Source organism: Rhinoraja longicauda, chromosome 27 (assembly GCF_053455715.1).
Source record: "Rhinoraja longicauda isolate Sanriku21f chromosome 27, sRhiLon1.1, whole genome shotgun sequence".
Classification (NCBI taxonomy): Eukaryota; Metazoa; Chordata; class Chondrichthyes; order Rajiformes; family Arhynchobatidae; genus Rhinoraja; species Rhinoraja longicauda.
In genome coordinates this window covers 6,405,481-6,418,494 of record NC_135979.1, presented here as the reverse complement: position 1 = coordinate 6,418,494, position 13,014 = coordinate 6,405,481, and the positions used below count along the sequence as shown (strand labels likewise).

Here is a 13,014-nt window from a genome sequence, read left to right as displayed (position 1 = left end):
GCTATCAGATCAATCACTGGCAATGAAACTTCACTACCATCGACGGCCCTCCCTCTACTGATGAATAGATGATTTTCCAGCAAGTTGATTACTACGTGGTATATCCTGTATCCAAGTAATATACTTTACTGTAAGTCCACATGAGTGGCTTACTGTCATCACTGCATGCTGAGCTCACAATTACATACCTCTGACTGCAACTGAAGAAAATGTTGGGAGAACCAAAATGGGTGGGGAGAAAGTTGCTTGACCTTGTCCTTGATGATCAACATTCTGCAGATATATCTGCCTGTGCCTACCTGGAGGAGTGACCACCGTATAGGCTGCAATTTTACAAAGCAACTCTGAGAATGCACAGTAATACCCAACTACCTGTTAAATGGGATAGCTGTAATTTAAATCCTTACAATGACACGGATTTACAAGTGTATTCATAGAGTCACATTGCATGGAAACAGGCCCTTCAACCCAATTCTGAAGGGTCTCGACCCGAAACGTAACCTATTCCTTTTCTCCACAGATGCTGTCTGACCCACTGACTTATTCCAGCTTTTTGTGCCTATTTTCCATTTAAATCAGCATCTGCAGTTCCTTCCTACACCTTTCATCCAGGTGCCCTGGTTTCCTCCCAATTTCTAAAGATGTGCAGGTTCCTAGGTTAATTGACCACTGTAAATTTTCCATGAGATAAACGATGGGATTGTGGGGAAAAATTAAATGGGAAATGGGTGTCTCGTGGTTGGCTTTCTGTTCGCCCCTGTGCAGATGAGCATTGGATTAGACACATGAATAAAGATCAGTGCAGCTCGGGACTTTGTGCAAATCTCTTTGTGAGATTTGTGGAAGCTCCCTGGAGTTTCGAGAGAAAGTCTTTAATTCACAATTTAACCTGACCATACGATACAATACGATAGAACTATACTTATCCCAGGAGGGAAATTGATCTGCCGACAGTCATAACACACAAAATACTTGAAACATGAAATTAAAGTAATGAGTAGAAAGGATTGGGAATGTGCAAAGGAGGGGGGAGGGGAGACAGTCTACTGACTCTACATGGAAGTTAAGGGTCAGCACAGTAGTTCAGATGTAGAGTTGCTTCCTTGCAGCACCAGAGACTCTGGTTCAATCTTGACTACCGGTGCTGTGTGTACGGATTTTTTACGTTCTTCTCGTGGCCGCGTGGGTTTTCTCCGGTGCTTTGGTTTTCTCCCACACTCCAAAGACGTACAGGTTTGTAGGTTAGTTGGCTTCAGTAAAATTGTCCCTAGTATGTGGGCCAAAGGGCCTGTTTCCACGCTGTATCACGACGGTAAGGATGCAAGTATGACGTAAAACTAAATCAAATGCAAAAGGTTTTGTTACTTGCCATAACATACTGTCAATAAGCACAAAGCGTTCAGGTGGCAATTAAACATTTTATTGTTTTGGAAAGATGAAACAGAGTTATGGGAACTTTGCTAGCAATATACGAATGAATAAAATTATGGTAGCCCCCAACAGTGCAAACAGCGCAACTGTGATGCAGCTGATTAAACCAACAGTGACAATCAGCTCATCCACATCAACGTCACTGATAATGACACGCTTTTGTACATGCAAGCTCCTGCAGCCTAAAAGTAGAACGGCAATGACAAGTGTTAAATGAGCTGCCAGGACTATAATCACATCATGATCCAGGTGGAAAGGAAACTTGGGCTGGGGCTGGGTTGTGTAGAACTCTGCAAAACAAAATAAGAGAAAGGGGTGTCACGATTTATGCGGATATTGCCGGGACTAGAGGGTCTGAGCTATAGGGAGAGGTTGAGTAGGCTGGGACTCAAGCCTAGGTGAGGCCCAGTGGAAGTGGGTGGTGGTTACATGGTAGAAGGGAGGGTTATGTAGTTACCTAAAATTGAAGAATTCAATGTTCATACCCCTGGGTTGTATGCTACCCAACAGTACAACCCTCAGACCCACCACTTCCATGCTGCAAATGATGCCAAATTAAACTAATCCTCTTTGCCTGCATGTGATCCATATCCCTCAATTGCATATCCATTTGCCTATCTAAAATCCTCTTAAACATCGCTATCGTATCTGCCTCCATCAGCACCCCTGGAAGCCCAGAACAGGCCCCACCACTCTTTGTATAAATACAAACTTGGCCTGCACATCTCCTTTAATCTTTGCCCCTCCCACTTTTAAAACTATGCTCTCTGGAGCTTGACATTTCCATTGTGGGGGGGGGAAGGTTCTGACTGTCTACCATAGAAGGTATTTATTCACAAAATGCTGGAGTAACTCAACAGGTCAGGCAGCATCTCGGGAGAGAAGGAATGGGTGATGTTTCGGGTCGAGACCCTTCTTCAGACTGATGTCGGGGCGGGACAAAGGAAGGATATAAAATTTAGGTGGAGACAGGAAGATAGAGGGAGATCTGGGAAGGAGATGGGGAAGAGAGGGACAGAGGAACTATCTAAAGTTGGAGAAGTCGATGTTCATACCACTGGGCTGCAAGCTGCCCAGGCGAAATATGAGGTGCTGTTCCTCCAATTTCCGGTGGGCCTCACTATGGAGGAGGCCCATGACAGAAAGGTCAGAATGGGAGGGGGAGTTGAAGTGCTCGGTCACCAGATGATCAATTTGGCCAACGCGGACCGAGCGCAGGTGTTGAGCGAAGCGATCGCCGAGCCTGCGCTTGAATTCGCCGATGTAAATAAGTTGACATCTAGAGCAGCGGATACAATAGATGAGGTTGGAGGAGGTGCAGGTGAACCTCTGTCTCACCTGGAAAGACTGTTTGGGGAGCCCAGTGGTATGAACATCAACTTCTCCAACTTTAGATAGTTCCTCTGTCCCTCTCTTCCCCTCCTCCTTCCCAGATCTCCCTCTATCTTCCTGTCTCCACCTATATCCTTCCTTTGTCCCGCCCCCCTGACATCAGTCTGAAGAAGGGTCTTGACCCGAAACGTCACCCATTCCTTCTCTCCTGAGATGCCTGACCTGCTGAGTTTCTCCAGCATTTTGTGAATAAATACCTTCGATTTGTACCAGCATCTGCAGTTATCTACCATATCTACGCATCTCATAATTTTATATATTCCTCTATCAGGCCCCCCCCCCCTCAGCCTCTGATACTCCAGAGGAAACAATGAAAGAGACTACATGCAATCTCTGGCAAAATAAAATGTCTACCTGGTGCTTTGAGTGTTTCTACTCGGTAGTGACTTCTCCCATCACTTATCAGCTGTCAGCCTCTTCCTTTAGTTCTGAATTATGCACCCTTCCCCAGATGCATCGTGCCTTCGACTAAATGGTTATCTACTCTAACGCAGTGAGTTATACATTCTCATCACTCCGACTTTGAGATTTGATGCTGCAGCCCATTTGTCTTCATACTCTTTTTTTTGTTGTTGCTGGAATTGCTTACATGTGTAAATTATTTCTCTATATTCACACCACTGAGCCATTTAATAAATATTAAATGCCACGAGTGCCTAGTACTGTATTTATTAAAGAAGGCAGACCCAGCCTGCTGAAACTTTCCTCTATTCTGGTTGATAGATTTATTCTGCATTTTTTCCGTAATATTTCAACGGTGTTTCATGCCAAGCCAAATTCAACATGCACATGTGTGCTCTGATCAAAGCTCCATATGAATTTAACATTACGGCCCTGTTTTTTTGTATTCTATTGTTTTGGGAAGGTACTGTAAAATGTTTTATATGTAGGACAGATGCAGGTTTACACTGAAGATAGACAGAAAAAGCTGGAGTAACACAGTGGGTCGGGCAGCATTTCTGGAGAAAAGGAATAGGTGACGTTTCGGGTCAAGACCCTTCTTCAGACTGAGTCAGAGGAGAGGGAAACTAGAGGTTTGAAAGGTGTTGGCTCTGGTGACGTTTCGGGTCAAGACCCTTCTTCAGACAGAGTCGGGGAGAGGGAAACTAGAAGTATGAAAAGTTACAGAACAAATCAGAGCCAACACCTTTCAAACCTCTGGTTTCTCTCTCCCCTGACTCAGTCTGAAGAAGGGTCTTGACCCGAAACGTCACCTATTCCTTTTCTCCAGAAATGCTGCTTGACCCGCTAAGTTACTCCAGCATTTTGTGTTTCTGCCTTCGGTGTAAACCAGCGTTTTAGTGTTTCTGCCTTCGGTGTAAACCTCCCTACACTACAGTTTTTAAGTGTTGGAAGTAGTAATTAAATGAGATGTTAAAAAAAATCAATGTGTTCAAATTGAATAAACAGATGTTTCTTTGCGACTGGTGAGTGTAGAGGTTGAAGCTTTGCCTGAAGGAAATTGTAAACAGTCCCTTTTCAGGTATTCAGCAATATGTTTTACATATCTGGTGTGCTGCCTCTTTTGCTTGGGTCATAACCACATTAAGGGAATTAAGTGCTTTCTGAGTGTCCAATTACCATGAGCAGCACACGAGATGCAAATTGTCTCATGTTGCATCTGTACATTATCATTATCCATTTCATTTTTCGCCATTGTGCTTATTTGTTCAGATCTTCTGCAAACGTAAGCACTTTTTTTTGTTGTTGCAGAAACCAGTCAAAATATTGCCAGAGTTTCCATGGCAATAAAAGCTTTTGTATATATTTGTGTGTATTACCTGTGTCTGATGGAGCAGATTCATCTTTTGCAACAGTGTCTTTAGATTCCCCCAGACTGATGACTTCACTGACCTAAAACACACACATTTGTCCATGATTGAGAGCCGTCACTTTTGAGAAGAAGCTAAATTGGAGTAGGTTTTGTAGGTTTGTGTTCAGTCATACACAATGGAAACAGGCCCTTCAGTCCAACTCGTCTGTGCGACCAGGTTTTATAATTGAGCTAGATAGACACAAAATGCTGGAGTATCTCAGCGGCACAGGCAGCATCTCTGATAGAAGGAATGGGTGATGTTTCGGGTCGAGACCCAGGTCTGAAGAAGAGTCTCAGAAGAACATCACCCATTCCTTCTATCCAGAGATGCTGCCTGTCCCGCTGAATTACTCCAGCATTTTGTGTCTATCTTCGGTGTAAACCATCATCTGCAGCTCTTTCCTACATGTTTATAGTTGAGCTAGTTCCATTTGCTTGCATTTGCCCCATCTCCCTCCAACCCTTTCTGTCCATCTATGTCTAAAAAAATTTTTAAATGTCACCATTATACCTGTCCCTTCAAGCTACCACCACATTCTGTGTAAAGAAATTGCCCTTCATGGCTTGGAACTTGTTGGTGTGGGAGCACATGCCAACAATTAATGCAAGAGCATTGCAGCTTCTCAATGCTGCAAACGATAACGTTGAGTTTCAGGAAGTTGCATTGGGTATAGTGATTATGAGGTGTGAATGGCTTAAAAGCAAAGATCTGCAGCAGTGATGCTTGTTTGTAAAATCTCCATTACATATGGCAGCATTCAAAGTTCCCAGGGGCCACACGGTGGCGCAGCAATAGAGTTGCTGCCTTACAGCGCTTACAGCACCAGAGACCAGGGTTCAATCCCGACTATGGATACTGTTTGTACAGAGTTTGTACGTTCTCCCCGTGACCTGCGTGGGTTTTCATCGAGATCTTCGGTTTCCTCCCACACACCAAAGACGTACAGGTTTGTAGGTTAATTGGGCTTGGTAAAAATTATCCCAAGTGTGTGTTGGAGAGTGTTAATGTGTGGGGATTGCTGGTCGGTGCGGATTCGGAGGTCCAAAGGGCCTGTTTCCGCGCTGTGTCTCCAAACTAAACTAAACCAAACTCAGAATTTCTCATTCAGTTCAGCATTTGAACCGTGCTCATTTTTGGAAGCACTGCAAGCTATGTGCCTGCATTACTCCACACTATTGCAGTTTGGAGAAATGGCAAGAAGTGCGAGACTGAAGTCCATTGTTTCATTCACTTGATCCCAGCAACATCCTGGTGAATCTCCTCTTCCCCCCCCTCTCCATTTCAAACACGTCCTTCTTATAGATTAGTGACCACATTTGTACCCAATATTTTAGCCGAGGCCTAACCAATGTTGGATAAAGTAGTACCATAACTGCCCTATTCTTGTCTTCATTAACCAGAGCATACACTGTAAGTAGATGGACACTAAAAGCTGGAGTAGCTCGGCGGGACAGGCAGCATCTCTGGAGAGAAGGAATGGGTGATGTTTTGGGTGGAGACTCTTCTTCAGACGGATCCCATTCCTTCTCTCCAGGGATGCGGCCTGTCCCACTGAGTCACTCCAGATTTTTGTGTCTATCTTCGGTTTAAGCCAGCATCTGCAGTTCCTTCCTACACATGGATTTTAAGTATCCCATTTTATACAACGTTTATTACACTGAATGAGAGGGTTTCCCCGATTTAGCTATGGCCCGAGCGATAGTCATGAATCCCAGATGTTAATCTGCTTCTACACAATAAAAATTTCATATAGAAATAATGGTCCTTTACAAAGCTCTCTCATTCGTGACAAAATATTTTAATACATCATCATAAACGTGATGCAAGAATGCAGAGAAGGGTCTTTACTTTCCACCTGTCTGAGTCTGATTTCCACATATTCCTAAATCGTAGGAGCAGAGTTAGGCCATTCGGCCCTTAGAGTCTACTCTGCTCTTCGATTACAGCTGATCTTTCTTTCCCTCTCAACCCCATTCTCCGGCCTTTTCCCCATAATCCTTGGCACCCTTACTAACAAGAATCTTGTCAGTCTCCACCTTAAAAATGCCCACACAATATTGGCAGCTCTTGAGCTTTTATTTGGTAATATCTCATGAATCGTGACAATATTATTAACTTGGAATTCATTCCCCTTCACAACACCAAGTCATTCAATATCACAAAACGAGTCCTATGTTTTCATCTATTTATTATTCATCTACTAAGCCGCTGTGATTCCTCAATCTCCCCTGTTATGTACCTACCCACACAGCACAGGTACAATCAGATGATATTAACTGATCTCAGTTGAAAAGGGTATAATTACAATGACAAAGTTTACAGTTTATTGTCACGTGTACCGAGGTACTGTGAAAAGCTTTTGTTGCGTGCTGTCCAGTCAGTGGAAAGACAATACATGATTACAATCGAGCCATTCACAGTGTATAGATACATGATAAGGGAATTACATTTAGTGCAAGGTAAAGCCAGCAAAGTCCGATCGAGAATAGTTCAAGGGTCACTAATGAGGTGGACAGTAGTTCAGGACTGTTGTGGTAGGATGATTCAGTTGCCTGATAACAGCTGAGAAGAAACTGTCCCTGAATCTGGAGGTGTGCGTTTTCACGCCTGATGGGAGAGGGGAGAAGAGGGCGTGGCCAGGGTGCGACTTGTCCTTGATTATGTTGCTGGCCTTGCCGAGGCAGCGTGAGATGTAAATGGAATCAATGGAAGGGAAGTTTGTTTGTGTGATAGTCTGGGCTGTGTCCACAATTCGCTACTGAAGGGAGTCCTTGCAAAGATGCCTGGCCTACCTACTCATCTAAAACTGCAAGATCCAGCTTCAAAAAACTTCAAGCCTGTTTGGATGTTAAAAAGGACAAGCTCTCATGACTAATCTTAGGATAAACTGGGGAGAAAAAAGGAATCTTCTGTTTAAAAAAAAAAAGAATGCTGGAAAAAGAATTTGCCTCCCTCATTAACTGTCGAGAGGAGACACAAGGAACTGCAGATGCTGGTTTGCAACAAAAAAAGAGTTAAAAGTGCTGGAGTAACTCAGCGGCTCAGGCAGCATCTCTGGGGAACATGAATATCCACAAAGTATTCGCTGACCTGCTGAGTTACTCCAGCACTTTTAACTCTTTTTTTGTTGTTGTTGCAAACCAGCATCTGCAGTTCCTTGTGTCTCCTCTCGACAGTTAATGAGGGAGGCAAATTAACAACTTTTAAGGAACTCTTGATGTTACGTTGAATGCATTCATAAAGCAATCCACATTTAGCTCAATCTACCTTGCTGTAATCTGATAAAGAAAGTTATCCGAACCATTGTGTGCTGTCTAAGCAGAGATAATAAACTAGAATGTATAGAGATGAAGGGGTAAAGATTTAATAGGAATCTGAGGAGTAGCCTTTTCACACAAAGGATGGTGGATGTATAGAACTAACTGCCAGAGGAAGTAGTTGAGGCAGGGACAATCCCAATGATTAAGAAAGTTAGACAGGTACATGGATAGGATGCCCAAATGCAGGCAGGTGGGACTAATGTAGTTGGGACATGTTGGCCAGTGTGGGCAAGTTGGGCCGAAGGGCCTGTTTCCAAGCTGTTTCACTCTATGGCGCTATGACTCTCTAAATATATAGCACTTGTATAGATCTCACTGCCTATTTCCAATTCCACACGAAGATTATTTTCTATACCACTGAGAATTGCTTCCAACAGAAGCCATAATTATGTACATCATTCTCAGAATCCTGAAGTTCCACTGGAACCATTCATGAATTATACATTTATTATTGCTTAATGTCAGCAATATATCTAATATATCTAATATATATGAACTCACCAATTGTTATTTTAACGCAGTAATTATCAATGTAAAGAGGCATTGTTTAACAATCTGTTGATGAAGACACTGGTTTATGAACTGGAATATAATAATTTCACACTATGGAAACAGTTGGACAGCATTGATCTTGTGCAGAGCAACCAATTCACTCTTTGAGAAGAAGTGTGTAGGAAGGAACTGCAGATGCTGGTTTACACCGAGAATAGACAAAATGCTGGAGAAACTCAGTGGGACAGGCAGCATCTCTGGAAAGAAGGATGGGTGACGTTTCAGATCTCGACTCAAAACGTCACCAATTCCTTCTCTCCAGAAACGCTGCCTATCCCGCTGAGTTATTCCAGCATTGTGTCTACACTCAGTGAGAAGCTGGGAGAACTTTAGTAATTAAATAGCTTGAAGCTGATGTTCATCCTGGAATTTGCCTCTGCACCAGCAGTTATCCCATGGGGTCTTGTTGAAACCAATGCAATGTATTTCCTTCATCCTAGAACCTAATTGAAAGAATATTCAATAATGGGCACATTGTGCAGACCATCACACAAACCAACCTCCCTTCCGTTGTTTCCATTTATGCCTCACGTTGCCTCAGCAAGACCAGCAGCATCATCAAGGATGAGTCGCACCCTGGCCACTCCCTCTTTTCCCCTCTCCTATCGGGCAAAAGGTATTAAAGTGTGAAAACGCACATCTCCAGATTCAGGGGCAGTTTCTTCCCAACTGTTATCAGGCAACTGAATCATCCTACCACAACTAGAGAGCAGTCCTGAACTACTATCTACCTCATTGGAGTCCCGCGGCTATTTTTGATCGGAATTTGCTGGCTTTATCTTGCACTAAACATTATTCACTTTACTCCCTTTATCATGTATCCGTACACTGTAAAAGGCTCGATTGTAATCGTATTGTCTTTTATTGTTGGTTAGCACACAACAAAAGCTTTACACTGCACCTCGCTCGGTACACTTGACAGTAAACTAACCTTAAACTAAATCAACCTCATTTGTTATATGATGTGCTTGTTACACATTGTGGAAGCTACCCATAATATCATTCTGTGAAAAGTTTGTATGAAGAGTTCAACTAAGCTTTGTTTACCTCAAATAAAACCATTGATTCTGTTACACTTATAAAATCATATCAGATTCATGATGCCAAGTATTAAATCCAATCTTCTATAAGTGAAAACATTTCATTGAATTCTGCAGTCCAGCAGCAATGTGTGGTGAATATATATTGCGTATAACCAGTTTATTATGACATTATAAAGTAATTGCTGATTCTTCTTAAGAATTAAAATGGCTGACTGCTAAATGAGAAAATGCAAGTACAAAGTTCACAAAAAAGTCACCCCTCATAATTTTCATGGGTAACATTGTTATGTGATTTAGACTTTAGAGATACAGTGCAGAAACAGGCCCTTTGTCGCATTGGGCCCGTGCTGACCAGCGATCACCCCTAGACTAGCACGATCCCACACTCGACGGACCCTTTACAGTTTTACAGTGGCCAATTAATCTACAAACCTGCAAGTCTTTGGAATGTGGGAAGAAACCCGGAGCACCCGGTGAAAATCCACGCGGTCTCAGTGAGAACATACAAACTCCGTACAGAGAGCACACGTTGTCAGGATCGAACCCGGATCTTTGGCGCTGTGAGGCAGCAACTCTACTGATGCGCCACTGTGCTGTGATGTTGCCTGCACTGTTGCGGGCTGAAAGAGTGTGTACCACGTGTATATGGAGTGTGTGAGTGTGTACCACGTGTACATGGAGTGCGTGAGTCTGTGTACCACGTGTACATGGAGTGTGAGTCTGTGTACCACTATGTACATGCAGTGTGTGAGTCTGTGTACCACGTGTACATGGAGTGTGAGTCTGTGTACCATGTGTACATGCAGTGTGTGAGTCTGTGTACCACGTGTACATGGAGTGCGTGAGTCTGTGTACCACGTGTACATGGAGTGTGAGTCGGTACCACGTGTACATGGCGTGTGTGAGTCTGTGTGCCACGTGTATAGGGAGTGTGTGAGGTTGCGGCCCCTGTTTCAATATCTAAAGAGGCTGCTGCTTGCCTTCTGGCTCCACTTCTCACCCACCATCCTCATCTTTGAACACCCTGTGCGTAGGGGAGAGGGCAGGGCCGAAGATGTCCTGGTTGCGTTGCTCCTGGTCAGGCCGGCCATCTGCGACTCACGGCGCCAGGCGGAAGAGGGCTCTGCCTGAGCCGGCTGCCTGCCCCTTTTCCGGTGTTACGTCTGTGCCCGGGTGGTGTTGGAGAGGGACTACGCGCTGTCCACGGGAACCCTGGGGGATTTCCGGGACCGTTGGGCACCACGGGGGATTGGATGCATCCTGGATAGGGATTGTAATGTAGTTGTATAATAGTTTCATTTGGTATATTTGTTTGTATTGTATTCTGATGGTGGGTTCTGTTTTTGTTTTATTGCATTGTAAATATTATTTTTAAACAAGTGAACACATTTTTTGGTCAAAAAAAAACTCTGCTGTGATTTCAGCAACAATATATAGTGCCTGAAACACAATATATCAAGCACGAGGAGCATAATCTGCTCCTGTTCCCCATCAGCAGATATCGTGAAGGATAAACCAAATCTTGTTTGTTGGTTTTAAGATGTGTCTGGGAACGGGCAGAGAGGGAGTAATATCGGGAGGAAGTGCCAGAGCTCGAGGCCGTGGCCGCTGAAGACATGAACTTTGAAGTTAATGTGTCACAGAAAAACACGAGCTCATCTTTGCATACTGACTGCTCCATACATACTAACCAATTTACACCGTTTTCGGCCAAATGAAAAGCAGTCTTTAAAAGCCAATCCTTTAAAACTATAAACCAGTGAGGTTAATTAAAATATCAAAATTCAGAGAGACAAGTTAAAAAAATATCCCACAGTAAGCAAATAATTGAAACTGGAGATTGCAAGTCAGATATCTAAATAAATTGATATATTAATTTTGCTTAATATTTTAAAATACTTGCCTATGACTATTACTGCATGAAATTGACTGGTTAATCTTTACTATTTTTTCAAACGTTTAATATGCATAATATTTTTATAAAAATTAGAGTGAGAATTATTTTCTTCCCTGTGGTTATCGTATGACGAATTGAAAAGCAGAATGATATACACAATAAATGCGAGGAAAATTTCAGATCAATTTCCCTCAAATTGCTTAAGTATCATTTTAATTTGATTTACAAATGCATTTAATCAAGAAAGTCCAGTTAGGTTTCATGTCTCATTTTTACTGAATACCAAAAAAGACTAATAATGGTTTGGTGAAAATTAATTGCATTTGATGGTAATTGTTTTAAATCTGTTTGTTTAATACTTTTTTTACCTGGAAGCCAAGAGATAAATCTACTTAGAAAATACTTAGTTTCAATGAAACATTTTGCAAAGAGACGTTAGAGGTTTATAGATAAATCTGAAGCAGAAAACCAGTAAGTTGATGTAAAGATGATGTATAAGTGCATTAAGAGTGGCACTGGAGCAGATTGTGAATTAGAAAAGGAAACATCCAATTAACTCTATAGCATTCTAACAGTAGGTGCCAGATATAGGGAGAGATATAGGGGATTCTACGAAATAAAAAGGAGATTCAATTTAATTGGGAATTGACATCTATTAGAGTCATAGAGTGATACAACGTGGAAGCAGACCCTTTGGGCCAACTTGGCCACACCGGCCAACATGTCCCATCTACACTAGTCCCACCTGCCCACATTTAATCCATATCCATCCAAACCTGTCCCATTCATGTACCTGTCTAACTGGATCTTAAATGTTGAGATAATCCCTGCCTCAACGACCTCCTCTGGCAGCTCGTTCCATCCACCCACTACCCTCTTTGTGAAAAAGTTACCCCTCAGATTCTTATTAAATTTTTTCCCCTTCGCCTTAAACCTATGTCCTCTGGTCCTTGATTCCCCCACTCTGGGCAAGATACACTGTGCATCTACCCGATCTATTGCTCTCAGGATTTTGTACATGATTTTCTATTGATGGGTAAACTTTTAAGATCAAGAAAATGAGCTGTCTTGCTTGGGTAACTAAACCTTGAACTACAGTTTGTGTCAGATAGATAAAGAGCTAATATTGTCTGTGCAGATCTGAAACACTCCAAACATTTTGATCATCCATGTAGCAGCTTGTTAGATCCTCCCTGACAGAACTACCAGAACCCGGCAGGAATTATGAACGGCTCTTTCAATTAATATACCAAAGAGAAAAGTTGAAAGAACTTGGGAGATAAAACCCCATTGATTTCCCAGCCTGCCATCCCCCTTTTCATTGGATATGAAAACATGTTTACCCTCCATTCTGTTTCTGAATTGCATTCAATAGTCACCCTGCTGCCAACTTGCACCCTGTGGAACTTCAAAACCACAGGGTGGAATAGTTGAGATCGACACAAAATGCTGAGTAGGTCAAGCAGCATCCATGGAGGACATGGATAGGTGACGTTTTGGGTCGGAGCCCTTCTTCAGACTGATTGTATGGGGATGGATAAGAAAGCTGGGAGAGAGGAGGG

The 13,014-nt window shown here is 42.7% G+C and overlaps 1 protein-coding gene across 1 annotated transcript in view; it reads right to left on the bottom strand.

Moving 5' to 3' along the window:
* Window positions 1-1,424: 1,424 nt before the first annotated feature.
* The window catches only part of LOC144606740 (uncharacterized), a 37,632-nt gene continuing 26,042 nt past the window's right edge, over window positions 1,425-13,014 (bottom strand). The window contains exons 4-5 of the mRNA XM_078423077.1: window positions 4,605-4,677; window positions 1,425-1,721 (exon numbers count right to left, since the gene is read on the bottom strand). Of these exons, the coding sequence (XP_078279203.1) occupies window positions 1,447-1,721; window positions 4,605-4,677 (348 nt within the window). The 3' untranslated portion in view covers window positions 1,425-1,446. The remainder of the gene's footprint in view (window positions 1,722-4,604; window positions 4,678-13,014) is intronic.